The 25,890-nt window shown below is 50.2% G+C and overlaps 1 protein-coding gene across 9 annotated transcripts in view; it reads left to right on the forward strand.

Annotated features, from left to right (window-relative positions):
* ARHGAP39 (Rho GTPase activating protein 39) overlaps nucleotides 1-25,890 on the forward strand; it is a 395,325-nt gene that overhangs the window by 272,465 nt on the left and 96,970 nt on the right. For 8 of the 9 annotated variants that reach the window (XM_065586365.1, XM_065586366.1, XM_005291111.5 and 5 more), the window contains one exon: nucleotides 16,031-16,123. The exons of the other annotated variant lie outside the window; for it this stretch is intronic. In XM_065586365.1, coding sequence (XP_065442437.1) covers nucleotides 16,031-16,123 — 93 coding nt within the window. The remainder of the gene's footprint in view (nucleotides 1-16,030; nucleotides 16,124-25,890) is intronic. 9 annotated transcript variants of the gene reach the window in all.

Here is a 25,890-nt window from a genome sequence, read left to right on the forward strand (position 1 = left end):
TCTTATATTGATAAGGAAATATTTTCTATTCTTTAAATAATTAGGGAAGATAGGAAAGAGCAGCTATTAAACATTTTTAAATCAGCAAGACCAAGGTTATTAAAAGAGTTGGCTGAGGAGCTCTCTGAACCACTAACGTTGATTTTTAACACATTTTGGAACACTGGAGAGGTTCAAGAGGACTGGAAAAGCTAATACTGATCCCTGGCAAAATCTTGAAAAGGCTGACACGAGGCACAGTCAGTAAGGAATTAAGGAATGGTAGCATAATTAATGCCAGCCAATATGGTTTTACAGAAAATAGATCATGTCAAACAAACTTGACACTTTTGATGCGAGTACCAGTCTGATTAATAAAGGTCGCTATGTTGATGTTAGCCTTCTGTAAGGCATTCGACTTAGTCCCATGTGACATTCAGATTTTATAAAAAGTAGCATTCTATAAAATCAGTGTAGCCCATATTAAATGGATTGGGAACTGGCTAACAGAGATCTCCACAAGTGATTGTAATGAGAAATCCTCCTCCTATGGGGATGATCTGTTCTCGGCCCACTACTGTGCAATAGCTTCATCAGTGACCTGAAAGAGAGTATAAAATCTTTGCCGATAAAGCTTGCAGGCGGCACACAAATGTGTCAAGTGGAAAATAATGATGGGGACAGGTCAGTTATACAGAGCGAGCTGGATCATTTGGCAAAGTGAGCTCATTTGAAGATGAGTTTTATCACAACCAAATGCAAAGACGTGTAGGAAAAAAGGTCATACTTATAAGTGGGTTTTGCAGAATTTTATTTTTATTTATCATTTCAGCGATAATATCGAGGTTTATTTTTAAGCATTTTCCCCATTTTTAATCTATTTAAATTTTCACAGTTGTGGGGAATTATGTGGAGAGTCAGAATATAATTATTTAATGACAGTAGATTTTGAGATTCAAAAACTTAAAGCTTTATTACCATTAAAAACATTAATTGTCAAAATCACATTAAAATATACAAAGTACATATCGTTAAATAAAACTCTATGTTCTTAAGTAGTATTTTTCTCATGTTGCCTATCTGTAAATTTCAATTATCATCAATGGAAATGTGTGTGTGTGTGTGTGTGTGTGTGTGTGTGTGTTTGTGTGTGTATGGTGAAATTGATGTTTAGTGATATTTACCTATAAAAATCGAATCCTCCTAAGTTTATTTATAGGAGGGGAGACAGTATCCTGGAGTGATGTGACACTGGAAAGGATTTAGGAGAAAAGGTAGATAACCAGTTGAACATGTGATCCCAGTGTGAGGCTGGGGCTAAGAGGGCAAATGTAATCCTTCGATTTAGAAGCAGGGGAATATTGAATAGGAATAGGGAGATGGTATTACCTCGATATATGGCATTAGTGAGACCATTGCTGGAATAATGTGTCCAATTGTGGAGTCCACGCTACGAGAAAGATTTGAGATCTGGAAAATCTGCCTTATAGTGAGAGACTAAAGAAGCTCAGTCTATTTCGTTAGTTTTTCCAAGAGAAAAGAGTAAGAGATGACTTGATCGTGGTCTAAAAATACCTACATGGAGAAGAGATTTCTGATAGTAGATGTCTCTTTAATCTAGCAGAAAAAAATTAATGAGATCCAATGGTTGGGAGCTGAAGCTAGACAGATGTACGCTAGAAATAAAGCATAAATTTTGAACAGTGAAGGTGATTAACCATTGGAACAACTTACTTGGGGGCGAGGTGGATTCTCCGTCACTTGAAGTCTTTAAATCAAGACCAGTTGTCTTTCTAAAAGTTGGGCTATCACTCAGAGTTACGGGCTTGAGGCAGACATTACTGGGTGAGGTGTTATGCAGGAGGTCAGACTAGATCTTAATACGGTCCCTTCCAGCCTTAAAATCTTTGTGTTTTCTCACCTATAAAATGGGGGTAATGATATGGAGTTAGGTCACAGGGGAGCCAAGAGATGAAGAGTTTGCGGAGCATTTTGAGACCCTTTGCTGGAAGATGCTATAGGTACATCAAGGGCAGAGGGAGAGCTCAGTGGTTTGAGCATTGGCCTGCTAAACCCAGGGTTGTGAGTTCAATCCTTGAGGGGGCCACTTAAGGATCTGGGGCAAAATCAGTACTTGGCCCTGCTAGTGAAGGCAGGGGCTGGACTCGATGACCTTTCAAGGTCCCTTCCAGTTCTAGGAGGTAATTTATTTACTGTACTCTGAATAAAGCAGTCCCTTGGGCCGGTTGTTCATTCTAGTCTCTCTTTCCTGACCTCCCTCCAATTTACAGCCACCTCTTTGGCACTGAGATGCTATTCTGGTGCTAAACGTAGGATTCTGGGTGCTGAATCACTAGTGCCTACAGATAAGAACTCTCCTCTCCCTTGCTTCCTGTCCTGACGCCTCTGCGCAATACAAGAGAGACTGGCTTGGACCAGAAGGGGCAATATGTGATGTCTGTAACTATCCCCAAATTATTGCTTCTAAGCCTAGGGAGCATTTAATTGCTCTTTCCCTAGAAATGTTCCTTGCCATCATGATTGCAGACATTAATTGAACAAGAACATTCCTGGAGTTAGAAAGCAGTAAATGGCTTTGGAAACTGATGAAATGCTGAGCACAGCTGATAGATCTGAGACCCGGTTTGCAAGCATCCTCTGACTCACTGTGATTGTTACTGGAGTTTGAGCAAAGAGGCCTGCGCAGTTTTAACCTTCGCCATTGCCTCATTAAGCCACTAGTTATGGTGTCAGACACAGACATCCAGCGGGGTTGGGAGATGATCAGAGGGGGAAAATGGGGTGATCCTCATGGCTCCAAACTTCCTCCCAGGGAGCAGAGCTAGGGTAGTTCTGCGCTTCGTAATACACGGAGCTGCAGTTCATCCTGCTCCGAGGGAAGAGGATTCAGAGGCTGTTCAGTGATTTGTAAAGTGCAGTTATTGCAACTTGAGGTGGATCAGCGTTTTGACACTGTCTGCCACTGGGATTGAGGAGATCTGATTGCTCTCTATAAATATATCAGAGGGATAAATACCAGGGAGGGAGAGGAATTATTTAAGTTCAGTACCAATGTGGACACAAGAACAAATGGATATAAACTGGCCATCAGGAAGTTTAGACTTGAAATTAGACGAAGGTTTGTAACCGTCAGAGGAGTGACGTTCTGGAACAGCCTTCCAAGGAGAGCAGTGGGGGCAAAGGACATATCTGGCTTCAGGTCTAAGCTTGATAAGTTTATGGAGGGGATGGTGTGATGGGGTAGCCTCATTTTGGCAACTAATTGATCTTTGACTATTAGCGGTAAATATGCCCAATGGCATATTAGATGGGGTGGGATCTGAGTTACTACAGAGAATTCTTTCCTGGGTGTCTGGCTGGTGAGTCTTGCCCACATGCTCAGGGTTTAGCTGATGGCCAGATTTGGGGTTTGGAAGGAATTTTCCTCCAGGGCAGATTGGCAGAGGCCCTGGGGGGTGTTTCGCTTTCCTCTGCAGCGTGGGGCACAGGTCACTTGCTGGAGGATTCTCTGCACCTTGAGGTCTTTAAAGCACGATTCGAGGAGTTCAGTAGCTCAGACAGAGGTTAGGGGTTTGTTACAGGAGTGGGGGGGTGAGATTCTGTGGCCTGCGTTGTGCAGGAGGTCAGACTAGAGGCGACGATCGTAATGGTCTCTTCCGACCTTAAAGTCTGAGAGTCTATGAAAAGAGGCAGAGGCAAAAAGAGGAGCAGGCGAAAGTTCAGGCACACACCCAGCCGTTGTCAGGTTGGGCGAGTCCATCCAGGCAGGTATCCCGTCTGCTGCAGGGAGCAGTGCTCAGTGCCGTACACTGGGGGGTGGGAAGGGTCCTCACCCCGAGCATGGGATTTGATTACCAGGATCTTGGACGCCTTAGAAATACATCCCCATGCTACCTGAGTACAGTTTGCAACATTTCATTAAGAGAAAATGCTTCCCAAGCTGGGCCCCTGCTTTGTTGGAGGAGATTGTATGTGAGCTAGAGATTATTTTATAGGCTGCATCTACACAGCAGCTGGGAAGCTGTAATTCCCAGCCCAGGGAGACTTAACACCCTACAAAGAGCAGTGTGGCTGTGGCTGCGCTGTCAACACCTCAGGCTGGCCACCCTAGGATCTCTGATGGGGCTGTGCTCGCGTGGCTAGACCCAGCCACCGTGGCCACACTGGTAGTTTTAGCACACTAGGCTGAGCAGCGCTGGTGTGTGTACGTCTACCGGAGCTGGGAATTACATCTCCAGCTGCAGTACAGACCTCACCTTAGAGCAGTGGTTCCCAAACTTTAACAACCTGTGAACCCCTGTCGCTAAAATGTCAAGTCTCGCGAACCCCCTCTTCAAAAGGAATATTTCCAGGGATTTTCACCTTTGCCTGAGTATAAACTATAAAAGCAGTGATCTTGGAAGTATAAAATTTGTTTTGATGACATGCTTATTACACACCATTATTAAATTACATTATTTTTATTACATTATGAAAACGGCAACACTCTTCCAAGAGCTCACTTCCGTAGCTTGTATCACTTTGAATAAGCCTGTTATAAGACAAGGCTCCTATGTTTCGTCAAGGAGTATCAGATGGGAAACAGCAGGAAGGTATTTAAGAAGCCAACTCAAAGAGTTCCTCCTACATATGCATTCAGGTCTTGAGCAGTCCAGGCAAACAACGCATGTTACAACAAAGCTTAAACTTGTTCTTCATCATAATTTTAAAAACAATCCTAGCTGCCTATTTAATATAAAAAACAGCAGAAAATATCCAACTCCCTTTCCATTTCTTCTAAGGAGTCTTGAAGTTTAAATCTCCTCAATGTGATAGATGTGCTTGCTTTGATCTGCTTAACTCTTGGAAGTCCAGGGGCTCCGGGCTGCTGGCCCCGTGCTGCCCAGGGTCCCTAGGGACAGCTCTGTCCGCCATTAGGGAATTTTTTCCTGGGAACCCCCTGTAACATTTCTTGAACCCCCAGGGGTTCACGAACCCCAGTTTGGGAACCACTGCCTTAGAGGGCTCTGCATTAATAAGAGCAGCAGCTGCAATTACAAATGTGAGAATAAAATATCACAAGTTCCATCAAATCTCATGGCTTCAAGGCATGAGTTTATGGTCAGCTGGGGACAGGAAGAAATACCTCCACCATGGGACTGTATTGTACAGTTGGCCAGGTGCCCTGGGGGGAGGGAGGAGGAAACTCACCCTGTTTTGAAGAACTTGGTATAACCCATTGCTCTGAAGGCAGCACACTGAACTAGATGCCCTGATCCAATCCAGCTGCTCCTTATTTAATAATGTGATCAGGGCCGGATTTAGGGGCAGACAATCCAGGCAGCCTCCTGGCTACTGGGCTTGGGGGGCGCCGGGCTCGGGGTGCTGTTTTTGTTGTTAGTGACAAAAGGGAAAATAGAACGTTTGAAGTAAAATGTTTCAGGTATTCCGAATGTGGCTTCATTTTTCACTAGCCTCCTCGAATGTTCTGGACCTTTCTAGAATCTTGTGGAACCTTCCAGATTTTCTGAGAACTACATTTAACTTGAACCTCCTAGAATGTTGTCAGCCAGGCCCTCTTGGGTATATAAGGAGTAGGACATTACCTGTCAGTCAGTGAGATATAAGAACAAAGTGAAGTGAGAGCCCAGCTATAATATTGTGAACCTTGTTTTATTGATAAAACATTTCAGTTATTCTTAAAATTTAAAAGTTTCTATAAGCTTAGAGGGGGGGAAATTATTTGCTTATATATGGCATGAATAAATACAGATTTACAGATTTTAGCATGCAAATTTATTGTCTTATATGACAGGGATAAGTTATGCATGCAAATTGCGCATCAAAGTTGCAAAATGGGCTACAAATGCAATAAAAAATAAGGTATTCAAAAGCTTAGCAAATGGAGAGGGGGGGCGCCATTTGGTCTAGGGCTGGCCCTGAACGTGGCTGATATTAATAGAAGACACATGACTAACTGGCTTCTTCATACTTTTAAGCTGCAGGGTGTTCCCTAGAAACTGGCTCCCCCACAGCTAAAAACTGCAGACTGAAATGCATGCTATGAGGAGCAGAACATGGCAAACACCAGGGAATTTAATAGGCAGTGCTCATGTTTGAACTGAAGGAGTTTGCTTAAATAGGAGGAATCAAAATTTCATGGTAGAGGCCAGATCGGAATGTTAGCCAGGAGCCCAGGGACCATACCTATGTGATTGACATCACATGGCTCTTTGAAACAGAGCTGGGGCCTGTGGAGACACAGCCCTTGGCTGCAGACAAACGAGAGTAGAACCTCAAAGATCCGAACACCAGCGTTACGGACTGACCGGTCAATTGGACACCAAATGAAACCGGAAGTAACCAATCAGGCAGCAGCAGAGACCAACAACAACAAAAAAAGTGCAAATGCTGTACTGTGCTTGTATTGCATCTTAAAGGTAGGCACATCTGGGCTGTCTGTCCCCAGCCCCATGCACGGGGCAGCCACTTACAGCAAGATGCTGGGGCTGCCAGCCCACAGCAGCCGAAGCCAGTCAGCAGTGCCGGGGTCTGCACTGCTTTCACCCCTTCCCCTCCACCCCACCAGGAGGGGGATGTGCTGTTTTTACCTCCCCCTTCTCCGGGAGGGGGACACGCTGTTTTCACACACACCCCTACCAGGAGGGGGACAAGCTTGCAGACTCATGCCAGGGCTGAGTAGGGAGCTCAGCTGCTGCTGAAGCCTGGCCTAGAGTGTCAGCGGCTGCATCTGGAGCCCGAACTGCGCTTCGTTCAGAGTTATGGACAACTTCCATTCCCGAGGTGTCCGTAACTCTGAGGTTCTGCTGTATACTGCTAGTTTAGTGCATGTGATCCTGTCTCCCTCTAGTATCAGAGGGGTAGCCGTGTTAGTCTGAATCTGTAAAAAGCAACAGAGGGTCCTGTGGCACCTTTGAGACTAACAGAAGTACTGGGAGCATAAGCTTTCGTGGGTAAGAACCTCACAACTGTTGGGGTTACTATGCCTGCCTGAGCCAGAGTTCTTCCATGTTTAACTCTGATCGACCTTAACAGCCAAGGACAGGAATTGGAATGTGTAAATAGCCAGTTAGCAATTACGACCTTGTTCATTTCAGGTACCAAACAATAATGATGAGGTTTGCATGTTTCTAGCTGGGGAAGGGGTAATAAACGAAGGGTAAACAGGACCAAATAACAGTTTAGGGAGAAGTTACTAACAAGCTAGATTTATAGCCCTAGAATGATTTAGTTGCTTAAATGTATAAACATGCCTTCGGTAGAGAGGGGAGGGGGAGTAGGGGGAGGTGGTAGAGAGGGGGAGAGAGGGGGGGCTTAGTTGTAAAATGTATAAAGAAGAGAGAAACTGTTTTTGCTGGTGTGCTCGATTTGAGACTTGCCTGTCTCCTTGCACCACTTTGAGATCTCAAATAAACTTTGATTGTTTCTCCACCCCGGTATGTTTATTGGCGCGAAGCACTCCGGGCAACGAACCTCACTGTTGCTGTCCTCGGGCCCCTGTGCCGGCAACACTTCTTCAGATGCAAGTAATGGAAATTTCCAGAGGCAGGTATAAATCAGTGTGGAGATAACGAGGTTAGTTCAATCAGGGAGGGTGAGGTGCTCTGCTAGCAGTTGAGGTGTGAACACCAAGGGAGGAGAAACTGTTTCTGTAGTTGGATAGCCATTCACAGTCTTTGTTTAATCCTGATCTGATGGTGTCACATTTGCAAATGAACTGGAGCTCAGCAGTTTCTCTTTGGAGTCTGGTCCTGAAGTTTTTTTGCTATAAGATGGCTACCTTTACATCTGCTATTGTGTGGCCAGGGAGGTTGAAGTGTTCTCCTACAGGTTTTTGTATATTGCCAGTCCTGATAACTGACTTGTGTCCATTTATCCTCTTGCGTAGTGACTGTCCAGTTTGGCCAATGTACATAGCAGAGGGGCATTGCTGGCATATGATGGCATATATAACATTGGTGGAAGTGCAGGTGAATGAGCCAGTGATGTTGTAGCTGATCTGGTTAGGTCCAGTGATGGTGCTGCTGGTGTAGATATGTGGGCAGAGTTGGCATCGAGGCCTGTTGCATGGGTTGGTTCCTGAGTTAGAGTTGTTATGGTGCGGTGCGTGGTTGCTGGTGAGAATATGCTTAAGGTTGGCAGGTTGTCTGTGGGCGAGGACTGGCCGGCAGGGCTCCACTGGCCATCGCCTACAGTCCTCGGCTTGGGCCTCTCCAGCGCGTCGTCAGTGGTCTGCAACCCATCCTGGACGGTGATCCCTCACTTTCACAGACCTTGGGAGGCAGACCAGTCCTCGCCCACAGACAACCTGCCAACCTTAAGTGAGGTGACTGCACAGGCCTAGGTTAGGGTTACCATACGTCCTCTTTTTCCCGGACATGTCCGTCTTTTCGGCAGTCAAACCCCCGTCCGGGAGGAATTGCCAAAAAGCCGAACATGTCCGGGAAAATGGCAGCTCTGCTCCTCCCCTGACTCTTCGGCTCTGTTTAAGAGCCGAGCTGCCCGAGCGCTATGGGCTTCAGGTAGCCCCCTTGCCTCCGGACCCCAGCCGCCGGCCAGGCACTTCCCCTCCTGGGCTCCGGCGGCTCAGGGTCCGGAGGCATGGGGGCTGCCCGAAGCCGGTAGCGCTCGGGCAGCTCGGCTCTTAAACAGAGCCGAAGAGTCACGGGGGGGAGCAGAGCCTCCGGCCGCGGCGGCTCTGCTCCTCCCTGACTCTTCGGCTCTGTTTAAGAGCCGAGCGCTACCGGCTTCGGGCAGCCCCCGTGCCTCCGGACCCTGCGCCGCCGGAGCCCGGGAGGGGAAGTGCCCGGCTGGGGGCGCAGGGTCCGGAGGCAAGGGGGCTGCCCGAAGCCCAAGCGCTACCGGCTTCACGGTTTGCCGGGCAGCCTCCAGACCCTGCGCCCCCAGCTGGGCGCTTCCCCTCCCGGGCTCCAGCTGTGCTGGGGAAGCGCCGGCCAGGGGCGCAGGGTCTGGGGGCTGCCCGGCAAACCGTGAAGCCGGTAGCGTTCGGGCAGCCCTTTCCGCGTGGCTGGGAGTGGGAGGGAGGAGGGGGCGGAGTTAGGGTGGAGAAGGGGCGGAGTTGGGGCGGGGCTGAGGGTGGGGAAATGGGCAGGGCCAGGGCCCGTGGAGGGTCCTCTTTTTTTATTTGCTAGATATGGTAACCCTAGTTAAAGTGCACTAGGGAACGTTACAAAGAGATTATGGTATGTACAAAGGGAGAGCCCCCCCCCTCCCCCCCAAACCCCTGATCTTTGGACATCTGCGCAAAACTCAAAATCTGCTAAAAATAAACCTGAAAAAATGAAATGAATAAACTCCGGAAGACAGCAGCCCTAGTAATAAGGGTGCACTGTCAGTGACTCTCAGGCGAAGGCATACGTATGGCCCTGTTGCTAATCCCATGATACCTTCATGGGAGCAGAGCCTGTCCATCAGGCTAAGGCTGTGGTGGAGGCAGTGACTGGGATGGTGGGGGACAGAAATGCCGGCTCCTGAGAGCCAAAGTACAGTTCTTTATCAGCCTAGATCTGCACCCATTGGTGCAGCCTGGTATCTGATCCCAGGGCACAAAGGACCGTGGCTGCATGACCGCCCCAGAGCCCAGCCTGCTGGCTGACTGACACAGTGGCATGGATCGCAGCCCCACAGCGGATGCGTGTTCTGCTGACACAGTTGGAGGTGAGATGCTACAGTTACAGCCTTGTGTGCAGGGGAGAGATGGGATTGGGAGTGGGGCGGAAACAGGTAAATTGTAGCCCTAGAACAAAGGGAATTGGTGGGATGGGACAAGCTTGAGACTTTATCTAGGATCAGCCTTCAGCTTGGAAATAGGCCTGGCTAGAGCCCCTGCTCAGATCATGGGCGCACTCTTTACCCTCCCTCTCTCCCCTGGTTCTAGCACTCTGGATAGCGCCACATGTGAGCTAAAATAACCCCGTGCTAGCCTGGAGGAAGGATGGTGTTGTGGTTAAGGCACAAGCCCAGATGTCAGGACTCCTGAGTTCTGTTCCCAGCTCTGTCCCCGACTCAAATTGTGACTCAGGGCAGGGCCCTGTCTCTCCCAGTCCCTCGCTTTCCAGTCCAGGGGAGCCGTGAGGCTCAGTTTGTTAATGGACTGAGGATTTGAGAACCTCAGGCAGAAGGTGTTACAGGGAACCAGTGTGTCATGACCTTCCCTGGATTCTGCCAGGCTCCCTGCTTCTGTTAAATTCTGGGCCCCAGACGTCTTCCCCCTCCTTGTTCATGCTGCTACGTGGCTGATGCCTGCTTCACTTGACACACAACCCTTGTCCATAAGAACATAAGAAAGGCCGTACCGGGTCAGACCAAAGGTCCATGTAGCCCAGTATCCTGTCTACCGACAGTGGGCAATGCCAGATGCCCCAGAGGGAGTGAACCTAACAGGCAATGATCAAGTGATCTCTCTCCTGCCATCCATCTCCATCCTCTGACAAACAGAGGCTAGGGACACCAGTCCTCACCCATCCTGGCTAATAGCCATTAATGGACTTAACCTCCATGAATTTATCCAGTTCTCTTTTAAACTCTGTTATAGTCCTAGCCTTCACAACCTCCTCAGATAAGGAGTTCCACAAGTTGACTGTGCGCTGCGTGAAGAAGAACGTCCTTTTATTTGTTTTAAACCTGCTGCCTATTAATTTCATTTGATGATCCCTAGTTCTTGTATTATGGGAATAAGTAAATAACTTTTCCTTATCCACTTTCTCCACATCACTCATGATTTTATATACCTCTATCATATCCCTCCTTAGTCTCCTCTTTTCCAAGCTGAAGAGTCCTAGCCTCTTTAATCTCTCCTCATATGGGACCCGTTCCAAACCCCTAATCATTTTAGTTGCCCTTTTCTGAACCTTTTCTAGTGCCAGTATATCTTTTTTGAGATGAGGAGACCACATCTATACGGCTTAGCCACATACCTGAGCAGAACACGTGATCCGTGCCTTGTCCATCATCCAGCTCCAAGGAAACTCAGCGGGTCGCTGTGCAGGTTGACCAGGCCAGTGAGAATGCCGGAGCGTAGTGCAGTCCAGTGCATGGCAGTACTTCTCTCATGTTTTCTAGGCCCAAACTTTAGGTGCCAATGATTTCACACTGGATCCAGAAATGGAGGAGGCCCAAGCAGGTGTCCACGGCAGGGCATCGTGCCGCTGGCTGTGGGGACTCTGGTCGCTCCACGGCCAGCGGGGGTGTTGGTGGTTTGAACTCTGTAATTCACTAAAGATGGTGAGGCACACAGATACTGCAGGAGTGGGGGGCCAGAGATAGAAGGGCCAGATTGGACAAGGTGCCCATCACCACCACGTAAAGGCAGCTGCTTATTGAGAACTCCAGTGGAATTCTCATTTCTGTGTAGTCAGTCAGCAAGGAGAGGCTGTCCTGCTACCCACGATGGAGCTGCTAGCAGCTGGCACCCAGGCAGGTTCAGTGAGAACCATCCCTGCTCACCAGCTGTGCAAGGGATCCCTCAGCTTGTCCCCCCCCAAGAGTCTGTAGTTCCCCCCCTTCCCCCACTGCTGTCTTTGGAGTGCCCCGGTTCCGTTCCACCAGCCTGAGCTGCTTTCCCGCAGCGCTGGAAACGAGATGCTCACAAGGCTGTAGTCAAACAGGCAGTGTCTTGCGGTGCTGCCGTCAGCCATGGGACTGCGGTGAAACGTAACAGCTTAAGCGTGGACCCTGGGCTGGGGAGGAGTTAGACATTGAGTGAAGCATGGCTGCTCAGCTGCTGAGCATGGGTTCTGATGGGCACCCTCACCCAGCCAAGCCTTACGCCTCATTTGCCCCTTGCCTAAGCAGGCAAGGGCTGCAGTGGGATTTCTGGGCTCGTGGGCTGCCCCCACCGTATGACCAAGGGCGTGTGCCGGGGGCAGAATATTTCCTTCTCTTCTGTGTCCAGGAGCCACCATCCTCTGCTGGAAGCTGTTCGGCAGGTACATAGCACTTTCCACCTTCACTGAGCAGTAGGCCTCTTCCCATCACGTCATGTCCATTCCCCTGTCCGTACGGGGAGTGCTCCCCCATGGGCTAGGCTAGGGGGGTCTCCAGTTTTAATTAAAAGCAAAGGAACTCCTAGCCCTTGCCTTAGGAGACCTTTCTCTGTTTGCTTCCGTTACTCCTCACTATGACCCCTCCTTCTGGTGTATTACCGTTGCTTAGCCGCCCTGTGGAGTTAGCTCTTTTAATCTCTCCTCATGAATCAGTCCCTCCAGCCCCCTGATCGCTTTCCTTGTTTTCTGATTTGTCAATGCCGTTCAAAGCCCTTCACAAAGAGTTACTCTCGCAAGCCCTTTGGTAGCTGGTCAGTATCATTAGCCCCATTTTTCAGATGGGGAAACTGAGGCTCGGAGAGAGGAAGGGACTTGGCCAAAGCCAGAGGGAATTGGCATCAGAGCCCGGGTGGAACACAGGAGTTCCTGCCTCCCTGCTCTGTGCTCACAGCATTAGATGAAGCTGCCTCTCGCAATGCCCCCTCCCCTGCACCCAACTTGAGCAACAATCCCAGCCTGGTGATCAAGAGTCCTGAGTCACGGTCTCTGGCACAGAGACTGGCTAGCCCCAGTGATTTTCAAAGAGTCTCTTGTCCTTGTGAGGGTTGTGTCACTGGGCTCTGCTGAGGTGTAGCTCTGAGCAGGACGTGTTGGTGGGGATGGAGTGCAAATAGCCTCAGGAAAGTAAAAATAGCCTCCCAAGCATAGACCGCTCCCCTTGCTGTACTGAGAGCTCCATCAGCTGACTTCAGGGACACAAATCCATGTCCACTGCTCTCCGCAGAGCCAGCCCAGCTCTGAGAGGGAGACCGGAGTCTATCCCAGCTCATGCGCCACCAGGAGAATTGCTAGCTACAGAAATCAACTGTGCATTGGACCGTCCATCCCTCAGAGCAGCCTTACCACGGATGATGCATGAGCCAAAATGAACCCAGCTTGCTCTCAGGCCCTACAGGCTGTTTGCGGTCATAGCGCAAGAGATGATAAACCCCCCAGTGCAACGTGGACACTTTTAACCTGTGTAATAAGGTCAGGCCCAGACATGTGGCAGCAGGGGTGGGCTGCCATATTCCCCTGGATGCACAAAGGCTAGGGTTGGCGTGGGCTCGGTAGATCTATGCTCCTGGGCACGTTGTGGGCGGGGTATTTAAAGGTCTCGTGGCACACACAGGAATAGATCTCTCATGGTGAATCTCCACGCTATTAAGTGTGCCGTGCATAGTCCTAACACTATATATTGGTAAGTGCACAGTACAACAGGAGTCAGTCGGCCACCAGACCTTCATGTGTGGGTCTCTGAGTCTGTTCTCCACTTTAAAATTGTAACTTTTATATACATCAAAATACATGCACGCACACGCACACAAACACACTCTCACTCTTCCTAGGCTGACCTGTAATAGGCAAATGAAGCTCATTTCATTAAGTTGTCTTGGTCAATGCTGGATTGTGGCACTGCCTGTCCCACTTACGAAAGCCAGTGTCTAACATCAACCTCTGTTTTCCTTTTTATCCCAGGAGGAAAAGGCTGGTCCCAGGACCAACATCTTATTATTGTTTTATTACGGTTCCTTTATTTTTTTCCCATGTCATTTTATGTTAACAGGAGCCAAGTTTTCAAATCCGCCGGCATTAGATCTCTCTGATGCAATGTTAAACCAAGGTCCTGTCCCTTTTTGGTCGCTGAAGAGCCCATGGAACTTTTCTGCACGGGCGGGGGTCTCAACCCTGGTGTCCTGACCAAATCCCAGATTGGGTGGTTACGTTCTTCCAGCCTCGGTTCCCCTGCAGTTTCAATAGGAGGAGTTAATCTTTCCTTAAACTTTTGAAAACTTATTGTGAGGCGGTGTTAGTGAGGAGTGGCTGCTGCTTTCCACCCCAGAGAGCGCTGCAGTTCAGCAATTCCTTCCTATTCTGAAGGAACCTGAGAGACTTGATATCAAGCTCTCCATAAATATAAGATTGTAAGAAGCAGCATTTGTGCACTGAGTGCAGGAGAAGGTTAGGGTTTTAGTGGCAGATGGTGTCAGAGAGGTGAATAGGGTTACCATCCATCCGTATTTCCCCGGACATGTCCGGCTTTTGTGTCTCTAAATAGCCGTCCGGGAGGAATTGGTAACAAGGTTAAAATGTCCGGGGGTTTTTTCTCCCTTGCCTCCCTCCCTCCCTTCCATGCAGAGTGTGGCTGCTGATTGGGCGGCTGGGCTGATTGAGCCGCTCCCATTGGCATCCAGCAGCCAGAGCCCTCCCCTGCTCCCCCCTCCCTCTATCTGCAGCCCTGTGTAACACACAAATCGACCCACCGAGCAGCGTGTTTTGCCTACACGTGGAGCCAGAATGGTAAGGGGAGTCCGGGGGGGCAGTCAGTGAGCGAGGGAGTGTTGGATGGGTCCCCGGCCTCCACCTGCCACTCTCCCTCCGCGCGTCCGTCCGTCCCCCCGTGGACTCCCTCTCCCTGCCTGCCTCTCCCTTGCCTGCTTGTACTGCCAGAGTCGGCAGCAACTGCTGTCTGCTGCCCCCGGATCCTAGCATCCCCCATCCTCTAATGGGAAGACAGGCTGCCCTTACCCTGCCCTTCCACCCTAGGCCTGAGCCTCTCCAACGCCCCAAACCCCTCATCCCCAGCCCTCATCCCCCTGCACCCTAATCCTCTGTCCCAGCCCTGAGCCCCCTCCTGCATCATAAACCCCTCATCCCCAGCCCCAGCCCTCATCCCCCTGCACCCTAAATCTCTGCCCCAGCCCTGAGCCCCCTCCTGCATCATGAACCCCTCAGCTCCAGCCCCAACCTCATCCCCCCACACCCTAATCCTCTGTCCCAGCCCTGAGCCCCCTCCTGCATCATGAACCCCTCATCCTCAGACCCACAGCCCTCACCCCTGCATCCCCTCCTATCCCCAAACTCCCTCCCAAACCCCCTCCCCCCTTCCCACATACCCCCTCCTGCCCTCAAACTCCCCCCCAAAGCCTGCACCCCCTCCCTTTGCACTGCCTCCCACCCCCAAACTCCATCCCAGAGCCTGCACCCCTCACGCCCTCCTGCACACCCACCCCCTGCCCCAGCCCGGAGCCTGCACCCAGCACCCAAACTCTATCCCAGAGCCTGCACCCTGCACCCCTCCTGCACCCTAATCCCCAGCCCAGGACCTGCACCCCAGACCTCCTCCCCCCACCCAACCCTCCTCCCAGAGCCTTAGGCAGGTGTGGGGGGTGGGTTTCTGGGCACCACCAAAATTTCTACAACCCTGCCACCCATGCGAGTAGATAAGGGTCAGGGCAGTCAGGGGACAAGAAGCAGGGGCGGTTGAGGTTCTGAGGGGGGCAGTCGGGGGTGGGAAGTGGGAAGGAGTGGATGGGGATGGGGCGGGGCTAGGGCAGGGCTTCCCCCCCCCCCCCCAGTGTCCTCTTTTTTGATTGTGGAAATATGGTAACCCTAGAGGTGAAGGGACTTGCCCAGAATCACACTGTGATCCAGTGGAAGGGCTGGGAATAGGTCCCGGAGCTGCTGGGTTCCAGCTCTGCGTCTGGACCAAGTGCAGCAGCTGTTTAACCACACACCCAACAAACGCAGCATGACAGTTTGAGGCAGGGAGTGAGACGGCAGGGGGAACTGAGGCCAGCAGAACATAACTACCTGAGCAAGACAGACGGACCGAAATGTTCAAACTCGAGGGTCTGAAGTTAGACACTACACAGAAGTGATTATAAATCAGCCCGTATATAGTGAGCTGCCTGACGTCAGACACTCAAGTTAGAAAATGTTGGTCCTAGGCCTGGATTCTGCTAACAGCCTGGTACAGTGGAGGGGCTTAATGTGACTCTGCTGGACATTACCGAAAACTGACAAGACAGTTCGCTGATGTGTCCGTCTGCCCTCCCCGTTCCAAAGGGACCCAAACAAAGGGCAGGCTCTTCCGAGAGTGCCTCCCTGTGCTGCTGGCTTTGAAAACAGGGCTCTCTGTGCATTGAGACATTTTCTTTTTTGTGTTCCATTCTGTTGTCCTCATCGGTTTGTTTGTTTCTCAGTGACTCAGCACATTAAAGAGCTCCTGGAAAGGAACAGTAAGAAGAAATCCAAATTGAGAAAGAAACCCAAGCCCTATATCGAAGAGCATGATGGTAGGGTCCATGTCACCGTTCATTTAGCGCCTGTCTGTCTTAGACATAGTAGCAAACCTGCTTTTTTTTCAGCCTCTTACCCTCCCCTTCACCTCCACTTTGGTTCTGTCCATCCTCTTAACTGTTCATTTGGGCTGTGCCTGCGCTAGGGATGAGACGTGTTTGTGAGGCTCCCGGGGCCTGCCTCTACTGTGACTTGGACACTGGCGTGGATGGGGGCCAAATGAGGATCGAGGTGCCTTTGGAGAGCGTGACTGGCCATGGAGCTGCTCTCTGCCCTGGGTGTCGAGCCCAGTTTGGCTCTACTGTGGGGCGTCCTGTCTGACATCCAGCATCAACCCCTGTCCATCCCTAGTGCAGACAGGGCCTGTGCTTCGCTCAGTAGCATTTACAGCATTTGGGCAGGGTTGGCAGGGGTGGGAAATGCCCTGGTAACCAAAGGTGCCTGCAGAAGCAATGGTGACTGCGATGGATGCAGTGAATGGGAAGGGGATGAAACACCGTGAATCAGCAGCAGCATTAATGAGTCCCCAGTGTGGGCTCAGCTGGCTTTTCATCATCCGCCTGGGAGCTGAGTCACCGAGCAGGCTGTGCAGTGGTAAATTGCCTGCAGATTTTTACAGCTATGATGTTGCTGGGATCTTTACCTTGCACCTGTTTGAATAGGTTTAGTTATTTATTGTAATGTACCAATTAGTAGAGGGGGGGTGGGAGTGTAATTAACCAGAGCCAGTTAAAGAAATGACTTCGATTTCCTTGTGTGCTGATAGATTAACCTGATCTAGGGTTGGTCGGCTTTTATACTGCAAACCCGCGTGGAGGGATGGGGGAAGGGAGGCACCAGGAAAGTGCTGCGTGCTCTCTGTGGCCTGACAAGACATGGAGAGGTTTTTTTAAAAGGGGGAACCTACCTGATGTTTTAATGCTGAGAAATGGGTGTTAAAAAGGTAAGTGTTTGGGACAGATAAATGATCTCTATCAAATATCCTCTGAGCCAGCGTGTGCAGCTGATGAAGCAGTAAAGGGGGGGCGGGAGCGTGAGGGAGAGAGAGAGCTAACTAGCTATTTCATTATAACATTTCACTCCAGTGGAATCTAAAGACAGCCCCTGTCTGTCTTGCTTTAACGACAAGAGCAGGTCAGAGGGGGAGCATCACTACCAGCCACACTCCTTTCCAACCCAGAGAACCCGCCCTCTTGAGTTCTGATCTTCCCCTTCTGTGTAGGGCTAACTGCCACGCCCCGGCCCATCTCTCCAGCAGGCCGGCAGGAATGCCAGAGACAGGCTAGCTGCATGGGAGACACCAGTGCCTGCACCAACACAACATCCTGCATCTTGCCACAGGTGTTACAGACAGGGCAATCTTCACAGTGGGGGGCTGGGGTCATTCGGTGATGGGGCTTCTGAGTGGGTGTGGTTCATCTCATGGGCCTCTGAGCCTTTCCCAGCATGGCACACTTTGAACCTTTGACAAAGTCCTGCCACAACCAGACCCATTGTCTGGGCTGCCTTAACCAGTTGTGAGCAAACGGTAACTCTTGTGCAGCAGCAGGACCTGTTCTTCACTGCCCTGCACATGTATGGAGCCATTAGAAACCAATGGGGGACCTGCCGTGCTAGGAAAATGCTCTGTTGTGTAAAATTCCAGCACCCAGCCATTGGCCAAAGGTCAGCAGTCAGACTGAAGGATGGCCCTTCAGCTCAGTGTTAACCCAGCTCAGTGCGTGCAAGGCGTTGGCAGTCACTGGGGTCTGAAAACCAAAGGCTAGTTTAAATTTCGTCACCGCTTCCCCAGCACCACTTTGAAAAGGAACCAAGTGAGTGCACTGAGCAGTGAGACCGATAAGCCATGAGCACACTGAATATCCAGAGTTCTCACCCCTCTGCCCCAGAGCATTCCAAGGGGCGGTAAAAACGTGGCCGTGTGTGTGTGATATGCAATACTAAAATAGCTGCATTGTAGAACGTCTGACTTCCCATGCAGTGCCACCATTCTTAGTCATAGTTATATTACCGTGGCGCCCAGAGGTCTGACTCAGGATTGGGTCCCTTGTAGGTGCTGTACAACACATATGAAGACGTGGCTTCGGGCTGACGTCTGGGGCAAAGAAACATGATGTGCTGAGGCTGTGGGCGGAAATGCTTACAGTCAAACAGGTGTAGATGTTTGATTTTTTATCTTATAAGAAGATGAAGTGCAGGCTGGCTGTCCCCATCTGCCCCTCAAGCTGGCTTTAACTGCCTGATTTCTTAAAGGCCTCATGGCAGAGGCAGGGCTTATGGGAGGGATTGAAGAAGGATAGTGTAGGTGCCTTAAGAATCAGGGAGATTGTACTGGGCATGGAGGATGGCGGGTTGTATCATGCTGTAATGTTCTGTGGGCATCCCCTCCGATTCCTGAGAGGGACTTTGGAACAGCCGTAGCGGTAGCTGTCTCCAGACAATCCATCCCATGCTTTACAATGGGCCCTGTGTGGATCCCCATGCAATGCAGACGTGGCCAACTCACACTGATAGTCATGTCCTCACTATCTCGGCTCAGTGCTCTGATCTGAGGAGCTTCCAGGGACCAAGGATGTGACCTGAACACTGGAATACATATCATACTCTTTGCAGCATTTGATACTGGGATATTGGACTAGATGGACCACTGGCCTGATCTGGTGTGACAACTCCTATGTTACACACACCCACGCACACATAGTGCAACACACACCGTATGTCTGGTAGGAACAGATGTCTGGGTTGGGTTTTTTGCCAGGGTGAGGTACTTTATCCCAAAGTGCCCGCTCGTCCCCTCCCCATCTAGCCTATCTCTGTAACATGGTGGGAGACAAGGCAAAAAATAACTCAGCGCTATTCAGGCTGGTCAGGTCTGTCCTGTATTGTTGGGTGCTCTCCTGCTGCCATGAGCTCCTTTCCCATGGTGACAGTGTACAGAAACTGGATTTTTAAAAAGATATTATCAACCTCCACACTTTTAACCCGTCTCCCTTCTCTAGCATCTGTCAGGGGGTCTTAGAATCACAGACCCACAGGGCTAGAAGGGACCACAAGGGTCATCTAGTCTAATCCCCTGCCAAGAAGCAGGATTTGTTGTGTCGTCCCAAACAGATGGCTCTCCAGGCTCCTTTTGAAAACCTCCAGTGAAGGAGCTTCCACGACCACCCTAGGCGTCTGTTCTGCTGTCCTACTGTTCTTACCGTCAGGAAGTTTTTCCTAATATTTCATCTAAATCTGCCATGCTGTAGTTTGAACCCAGGGCCTCTTGTCCTGCCCTCTGGGGCAAGAGAGAACAACTTTTCTCCATCGTTTTTATGGCGGCCTTTCAAGTATTTGTCCCCCCTTAATCTCCTCTCTTCCAAACTAAACAAACCGAGTTCCTTTAGCCTTTGCTCATCTGGCTTGTGTTCCAGCCCTTTGATTGTCTTTGTCGCTCGCCTCTGGATCCTTTCCAGTTTCTCTACATCCTTTCTATACGGCGGTGACCAAAACTGGACACACAACTCCAGCTAAAGACTAACCTAACTAATCTTGGAGCACTTCCCCTACATGAACCAACCCTCACAGTACCCACGTGAGATGGCAAAGCTCCGTTATACAGAAGGGGAAATTGGAGCACTGAGAGGTTAAGTGATGGCAAGCCTACAGCAGAGCGAGGAGTGGAACCCACACATCCTGAGCTTTTATCACTAGCCCATGCTGATCCCCTTAGGAGGCTGCAGGGGAATGAGTTATCGTGTAATAATTCATGCAATAGTGGAGCTCAGCCTTTAGCGTTGTGCCTGACACGTCACCTTCAGTTCACGTGAATTATTGCACAGTAACTTTTGTCCTGTCCATCCTGTGACTCAAATAACTTAGCTGGAACTGACAATGGTGACATTTAAAAATGGGACATAACTCCCCAAACGAGATGGGCCTTTGTTCTGCAGGAGACATTTGTGTCTGGGAGATGCAGCCACCTGTTACCAGCATGCAAAGTGAAATTCACCCTGGTGAAGTGTACCAGCTCGGGGACCCCTAGATACACCACTTAAGTCCCACTTCAGCCCTGACTTAAGTCGTAACTAAACCTTGTGGGGCTTAAATACAGCCAGCCTGCTTGGATAAAGGAGGAGCACTGCATGCTGGGATCTAGCTCCACCAGCCACATTTCCACTGAGGACAGTTTCATGCTGTGCTGTAGAACTTCATGCACTGTGGGTGCACTCTTACCGCACCTCTCCACGTTCACATTTGTCTTGCTTGCTGATTGACACCTCGAAGGCACTCATCACCGTCGTAGCTAAGCACCTCACACACATTAATAAATTAGCCTTGTAACCGCCCCCAGCGAGGTAGGGAAGTGTTAGTATCCCCAATTTACAGATACGTAAACTGAGGTACAGAGGAGGGAAGTAACTGATTCAAAGTCACCCAGTGAATCAGTTGCAAAGGACGGAATAGAATCCAGCTCATCTGACTCCTGGCTCTTTGTTATAAGGCTTTGTTTCAATGCAGCACTTCAATGTGTGCGTAAAGTTAAGCATGTGCTTAAGTGCTTTGCTGAATCAGGGAATTTTTAACCACACGGGAGCATCCAGAAGAGAGTATCTGCATCTTACACAGGTCCAGTCCTCTTGTCGAGGGTTCATAGAATAAGCAATACCTTAAACCTTGCCTGTTCTTGGAAGACATGGGCCATGTGAGTTGCCCCATGGACTTCAACAGAGCTGCTTAGGGAATAAAGTACCCAAGTGTTGGCAGGATCAGTACGGTCATGGGACCTTCTTCTGGGACAATCTCAGTTTTTCTTGTGATGTCCTAGGTCAGCTGAAGTGTTCTGGTTTTTCATTTGATGAATCAAAACGTTTGAGGTTCTATATAACTACAAAATGTGCTACCAGATGTGGTGCTAGCCCAGGCAGGATCTACTGAACGATGAGTGGTGTTTGGAGGGAAGGGAAAAGTCGAATGAGCATAGACACTCTCCCCAAGCAGCTGTTTTGCTCGAAGTGAATGTTAAGGACACTTGTTAAGTGTGTCATTGTAAACTACGTCGGACACAAGTCACTGAAAAAATCCTGCACTCCGAGAAGTGTGCCCGTCTTGCGGTAGAGTGAGAAGCTGGGGGCAGTGACACTAGCTCACTCTTTTTAAGTGAAATTTTGTCTTTTGTGCAAGTATTTCACAAACTTAAAAAAAATGTAAAAACTGGGCCCCTGTCTGGTTTTTGGCCGAATACTCCTGGCAAAAAATAGGCTACGTACCTCACTTTTCTCTTTCTCATATTTGATATTTCTGGGCTAAAATTCCATTCTGCATTCAGCACCTTTCTCCCCCGCAGTGCTGTAGTGGGAAGCACAAGTCCAACCTGTTCTTCCCGGCTATTTTTAGCTCTCAGCTGGAAGACGGTTTGGCAAAAGGGCTGATCATGTTTCCCCTGTGCCAGGTGCATTGATTACAGTTGAACTGGTTCAACGGCCAGACTCTTGCAGAACACTCAGGTTTCCCTTGGAGCAGTTTAGGCCCTAGAGAGAATCGAATCCCCTTTGTTCTGTTTGTTCCTGTAACGGTAGGGCTGCTTAGCACGTCCGTAGCACCGTATAGCATCGGAGCTCTTCACAGACACATGCTGGCCCGTTTTGTTTCTTTACGTTGTCTGGAAAAGCAGCCTGAAAGCGTTTCTCCTGTTTGGTCTTTATCTTTGAAATACCCTGTTTTTGCTGGAGGTCTGTCACTGGCCTCTTAAGTGGAGTCAGGCTCAGCCTTGCCTGTCAGTAGCAGTTGTCCCCCAGCAGATCCTGATCTGGTGGCTTAATTAGCACTGGTGAGCCTGGCTGCAGAAGGGCCAGAGAGAAGGCTCAGTTGGGAAGAGGCCCAGGAGAGAGGCGCTTAGAAGAGCCTGCTGAAGGGGGCCTACTAGAGCAGATTAGGGTCCAGACGTAGGGCCGGGGAGAAGCAGCCAGAGAGCCCAGGGAGGGGAGGCAATGGGGAAATCTGCTGGGAAGAAGGGCCTCTCGGGGAAAAACCCTGCCAAAGGAGCAAAGAAGAGCTCTGCAGGGCCTGGGAGTGGGGGCAAAGAGCAGGGAACTTCAGCCTAGCCCAAGGGGGCAGAAGAAGAATTGATGCAGAGGCTTATTTGGGTTTGCAGTTGGACTTTTGATACCCTGGAAGGGGACTGAACTTAAAAGGCGACCTGGCCAGTGGGCTGGGTCTTGGAAGAAGTCTGACAGCCGTCACAGGGCCAAAGAAATGGTCATAAGGTGGCACTGGGGACAAGAACGCCTGCAACACCAGGCTATGATGCCAGAGGGTGTTACAGTGGTGAGTGGACCAGTGTATAAGGAACTTGGAGAACTGGACAGAGTAGGTGTTTTTGCAGCCCTTAATTGTGCAAGAGGAGTGGCGGCAAACACCCAAACTAGGTTTAAGATGCTCTTATTCAGTTTATGCCTGGGGTTGTATGTTGGAATTGCCTGCAATAGCAGGGGACTGGATGTAATGACCCAGGGTGTCCTTTCCAGTCCTGTGTTCCTGTGACGTTCTTTTCTCATTTCAGGCATTCTCAGGTCTTTGCGTTCACTGGACACGATTGAGTCCCCGCTGTTGGTTGAACTCTGATCTTGTGCGTGGGGAAGCTCAGTTGTGCAAGCCACTCCCACAGCCTGAGGCCCCTTGGATAAACCCAGCCTTAGTAAATCTAAGGAGCCTTGAAAACATCCTCAGTGCTGGCACCCAGACCCTTCCCCTAAGTAGTAAACTCCCCTGTCTCCTCTGATGGGCTACTCCACTGCCCAAGAGGAGATGAGAGGGAGGCAGATGGTAAGATACAGTATTGCCCCCAATCCATGTCTGTTCTTCCCCTCTCCCAACAAGGTTGGCCGCAGCAACTTCTGACAGGTCCGCGAAACATTTTCCCCCCATCCTTCCCCCCTCTTCCCCATCCAACCAATTGGAACCCCATCCTGAGATGGCTGGGGGGCTGTGGAACAGGATTGGGGAGCATCAGCGAAGCCGTGCTTGGAGGCAAGGACTAGAATAACAAGGGGACTGTAGGCCAGGAGTGAGGCGGTGATGTGGTTGGCACAATAGGAAAGAGAGGTAATTTTATCACTGGAGTTTTGGGACGACAAAGAGAAGAAGAAGAGAACATTGTGGCCGGTGGGAGAAATGCAGAAGATGTTTAAGGTATGGACCAAGGTTTAGCAGTCAGGATGGAGATGAAAGGACATACCTTGGAGATGAAATAGGGGAGGAAGAAACAGGAGGCACAGGTTGTGGGGGCAGACAGGAAAGAAGGGAAAATGAACCCAAAGTTGACATCCTGGGTGTCTGGTGAGGATGGTGGAGTCCTCAACAGGGATGTAGAGATGCAGAGAGAAGGTTGGTGTGAAGATCAGCTCAGTTTTAAACACACTGAGCTTTATGTGGTTTCAAGACATCCAGGAGGCTGTTTCTGAGAGTGAGTGCAACCGGATGGGTGAGGAAAGGTCAAGGCTGGAGAGTCATCAACATAGAGGGAATAGCTGGGCTCATGGGACTGAATTAGACCCCGCAGCAAGGGATTTAGATGGTAAGAGCAGGGGAACATGGATGGAGCCCTGGGGGATTGTGATGACATGGAATGGAGGAGTGAAAGGGAGAAAGAGTATGCTTCTGTGAGAGTTTTCAGTGAAGAGTGGGGAGGGTTTGTGTGTGGTTGGAGGGGAGAGTTTGGTGATGTTGGGCCGGATCGGGGTGGGAATTCCAAGTACAAGGGAGCAATGTGTCAGGAGAGGGACACCAAACAGTAAGTGGCTGTGTGTTGTGAACAGGATGTAGAGTGCTCAGTCGGGAGTACAAGGGAAGGAGCCAAGGGCAGACACACAGGCAAGAGCTGGCTTGGGGTGGGCCGTGAAGGCAAGGACCAGCTGAGACCATTCCAGCTAGCTCAGTACTTCGTCCCCCTCTGCACTCTTGTAATTACCCCATGCTTTGCATTGCTGCTGTGTAGTGAGTGGGATCCAGCCTCATCCCCTTTCTGTGGGAGACGTTAAACTCCTAGTTTGTAATTAGTTTCCTTGTGCTTAAAGCACAATCTGAATGTAGCATTTCAACGAGTCTCATTGTTCCGCCCTTGCTATATCACAGCGACAGCCTCTAAATTTAAGACTGTCTTGCGTCCCCAGCACATGCTGCTTTTAGAGTTGACATTATGGGTGCAGGAGTGCGTGGGAGTCCCGGCTTTGTGCAGATGTGGGTGGGTGGGGAGGAAGCTGATGCAGTTTATGTAACACAAGAGCTTTGACTTTGTATTTGTGCAAGGATCACAGTACATGCTGCAGAGCAGAGGGCTGGGAGTCAGGCCTCCTGGCTTCCATTCGCAGCTCCGTCCCAGCTTTGCTGTACCACTTTGGGAGAGTTGCTTTTCTTCCCTGTGCCTCGGTTTCCACATCTGTAACATGGAGATGATGATCCTGACCCATCTCCGAGAGGATCGTGCGGCTGAATTTTTAGTGTTTGTAAAGCGTTTTGAAATTCACAGGTGGAAGGGGCAGAACATATTTGTGTTATTGCTTTTGCTGGTGTCATACATTCCCATCCTGTCATGTGTGGTGTGCGGATGCCATGCTGGTGGTGTGCAGAATGATGCAGTGGGACACTGGGGATATGGGAGGGGCAGTGGCTCCTTAAGTGAGAGCATTGGTGGCCAAGGGGCTGGGCATGGACAAGGGACTCAGCCAGCGCTCTCCTGTGTGTTCTTACCATGGAGTTTCCTACACATGTAGCCAGTCAGGACAGAAGAACAAGGGCAGCAGCAGCCCATGTTGTGGTATGTGTGCTGTCTCCCACAGTGAGCGGAGGAGATGCCTCTGATCTCTTTAATGATGTGTCCGGCCTTTGATGTGCGATGTTACCCAAACACCAGCCCCGCTATTTACGGAAGGGTGGGAATGGTCAGCAAGCTGTCCGCTGCAAGCCCCTAGCCCCCATGCCCTTGGGCAGCCGTGAACGAGGCGATCGATCGCAAGCATGCACATCACTGCTTTGGCAATTGTGCAGTTTCCATGGCTACATACCTCGTTGGTACAGTAACATGCTTTCCAGAAACAGACCATGCAGCATTCCCTGCAAATCCACCAGCAAGCTCTGGTTGTCGGGCTGCTTAGTGATGTTGGTTCTAGGCATTGCGGAGGGGGAGAGGTGGAATTTTGTTACTGACGCACTTATTAATATCTGAGCAGGTCCCAATGCGGCTGCCAAGGGGCACAGCAGATTTCCCACCTGCACCCGAAACAGGGAGAGCTGTTTGCCATACCCAATGCCTGACAGATCTTGAGCAATACTTGGCTGGGAGATTCCTAGAGAAAACCCTGCAGAGGCGCCGCTTTCTCCACTCCGAGTTACACCACTGCCCCAGCGTGGAGTCATGGTGGAGGAGGTGCTGTACATTGTGCCTTTCAGACGAGATGCAAGCAGTGGTTATTAGAGACCACATGGCCCCTTTGTCAGGGTTAGTGTTGGCGTCCTGGCCACATTTCAACTCTAGTTACAAACTGCTTAGCTACGATTTCCCCTGGGCTTTCCATCAGGCCAGGTCTTGTTCACTTCCTCTCTGACACTCCTGCAGAATGTCGCTGCTGACTGTTACACAACTGCTGCAATCCACCCCGGAGGCGGCTCCACTTTAGTGGAGGGTGAAGCAGTCCCGGTGTAGAGTTTGCATATCAGCTTGCAGAGCTCTGGGAGATCTCTCTGGATAGGTGTTGTAATAGGGTTACCATATTTCAGCAAGCAAAAA

The sequence above is a fragment of the Chrysemys picta genome, chromosome 2 (assembly GCF_011386835.1).
Source record: "Chrysemys picta bellii isolate R12L10 chromosome 2, ASM1138683v2, whole genome shotgun sequence".
NCBI lineage: Eukaryota > Metazoa > Chordata > Testudines > Emydidae > Chrysemys > Chrysemys picta.